Source organism: Phaethon lepturus, unplaced genomic scaffold (genome assembly GCF_000687285.1).
Source record: "Phaethon lepturus isolate BGI_N335 unplaced genomic scaffold, ASM68728v1 scaffold40685, whole genome shotgun sequence".
Taxonomy (NCBI): Eukaryota; Metazoa; Chordata; class Aves; order Phaethontiformes; family Phaethontidae; genus Phaethon; species Phaethon lepturus.
The window spans coordinates 3,108-5,432 of NW_010541940.1; the positions used below are offsets into that span (position 1 = coordinate 3,108).

The 2,325-nt window shown below is 55.6% G+C and overlaps 1 protein-coding gene across 1 annotated transcript; it reads left to right on the top strand.

Annotated features, from left to right (window-relative positions):
* The first annotated feature begins 1,344 nt into the window (after positions 1-1,344).
* CDC42EP2 (CDC42 effector protein (Rho GTPase binding) 2) lies at positions 1,345-2,058 on the top strand. Its single transcript, XM_010287884.1, has one exon. It carries the CDS (start codon positions 1,348-1,350, stop codon positions 2,056-2,058), a length of 711 nt encoding a protein of 236 aa, XP_010286186.1. The 5' UTR covers positions 1,345-1,347.
* The last annotated feature ends 267 nt before the right edge of the window (positions 2,059-2,325 follow it).

Consider the following 2,325-nt stretch of genomic DNA (forward strand, 5'->3'; position numbering starts at 1 on the left):
GGGACCCCGAAGCTCCCTAGGCGCTCCCGAAGGACCCCGAAACCCCGGCTCCTGCCGCAACCGAAGCCTCAGCCCTCGGGGAGGTCACCCAGCTCGATTCGTCGGCCGCAGACTGGTTTTCGCCGGCTCTTTGGCACCAGCCGGGGCGGGTTTCGGACAGAAAGCGCCTGACGTGGTTGCCGGGGCTGCGAAACACAGGAGGAACGACTGTTTTTCCCGGCAGCCAGCCGGGCTTTGAGCTGTTCGTCGGTGGCGGCTGACGGAAAACCACAACCGGGGAATCGCTCGCGACCTCTAGGCAGGACGGTTCAGGGGTCGATTTGAGGAGCAGAGCTCGGCCGCGGTGGTTTCACCGGTGGTTTCACCGCCGGCTCTTGCTTTCCAGGTGCGGCTGTACCGGGAGGGGTGTGACAAAGGGCGTAAAATGGGCTGGAAGCTGTTAGGGGTGGTTGTTTTAGCTGCTTTGTACTTGCAGGCGACGGCAGATGGGGCATGGTTTTATAGAAACACGGAGAGATGGGATTGATTTTTTCCCAGAAAATTAGCCATAAAAGCTAAAGCTCCAGACTTTTCCACTTGCTGATTTTAAAAAGTGACACTCCGGTGGCCTGACACCTGTTTCATCCCTTTTTCTGTCCCAGCGAGGCGTCTCCCCAGGCCGTACGTAACGTATTGTCGCAAAAAATGCCCGTTTTCGCCTTGTTCCTCCCCGCAGCTGAAAAATCACACCTAGAACTGAAGGCGTGAACTGTCACGGTTGGATGAACACGCCTAAAACAGGGGGAAAAAACCCAATTTCCTTCCCTCTCCTGCCTTAATCTCTATTATTTTTCATTTTAGCTTGTTGCTGGGTGGGGCTGGATTCCGCCTGGCCAAGGGGAGAGGGAACTGAAATGACAACATCTCCTCTTTTGGGCTAGAAAAGCTGCTTTCCAATGCTGTGCTCTCCCAACCTTTAACTCCGGACCCCAACTCCCTCTACAAAAACGCAAATCTTGGATTTCCAGCTCTAACCCTGTTCCTGATTTCTTTTTTTTTTTTTTCTCCCACTCAAAACAAATCTTGAGGAGAGGCCCCGAGCGCCTGGATTTAATTACCTGAGTTGTTCTGTTATCAATAACGCAGCCAACGAACTTTAGATAGAGAAACCGAGAGCGTCTGGAATTAATTTCCTGGGACGTGTCGAGGTTGAGGATCTCCGTCCTACGTGTTACGACTTGCTTTTAAGCATTTCTTTTTTTCCTTTTTTTTTTATTTTGCAGAATATTTTTAAAGCCGGCGTTGCTGAGCTCTAGAAAGACGACCATCTCTTGAGTTGGCGCGGAAGAGCTTTTGCTCCTCGGCACGATGTCCACCAAGGTGCCGATCTACCTGAAGAGGGGCAGCAGGAAGGGGAAGAAAGAGAAGCTCCGCGACATCCTCTCCTCCGACATGATCAGCCCGCCCCTGGGGGACTTCAGGCACACGATTCACATCGGTAGCGGCGGGGAAAGCGACATGTTTGGGGACATCTCCTTCCTCCAGGGCAAGTTTCACCTCCTCCCCAGGACCGCAGGCAGCCTTGACTCCGACAAGGACAGCCCCGACGCGGCGCCGTTCGAGTTTTCCAGGACGGCCACCATCTCCGGCCACGAGCAGCCGTCTTTGGAGACTTCATCTCCCCTCCTCAAAAACGCCATTTCCTTACCCGTCATCGGGGGGCCGCAGGCATTGACGCTGCCCTCGGCGCAAGCTCCACCGAAACCGCCGCGGTTGCACCTCGATGACAAAGCTCCGCCGGCGCGAGGCCGGGAAGCCGGAGAGGATGACGAGGGCAGGAACGCCGCCCCGCTGCCGCATCCCTGCGCCTCGCGTTTCGCCGCCCCAACGAACGGCTTTGCCGAGGAGAGGGGCAACGCCGAGCCACCCTTCCTCTCCCACGCCGGCTCCCTCCTCTCCCTCCACGTGGATTTGGGGCCGTCCATTTTGGAGGACGTCCTGCAAGTGATGGAGAAACACCACGCAGAGAGAGTGGGCGGATCTATATCGGATTCGGGCAGGCAGGAAATCTTGACATGAAGACGGACTCAAGGTAAAGACGTTGAGAAATGGATTATTCTTCTTTTTGGGGTGTTTTGGTGTGTGTTTTTGGGTTTTTTTTTTCCAAGCGGCTCTTAAATTACAGCCGAAACTTGCAAGTTTGATTCCACGCGCCTTCCCCAGCCGGGGCGCTGACAAGCGATGTGTTGTTTTCCCTCTCGCAGAGCCCGTCGCGCAAACGGGACGTGAGCGTTTATCCTCGGCGCCGCTCCCCGTGGACCTCTGGCTATTCCCTCAGCCTGGGGA

Excerpts from the sequence above, each read along its gene's own strand:
- CDC42EP2 (XM_010287884.1), top strand. The coding sequence starts at position 1,348 with ATGTCCACCAAGGTGCCGATCTACCTGAAGAGGGGCAGCAGGAAGGGG.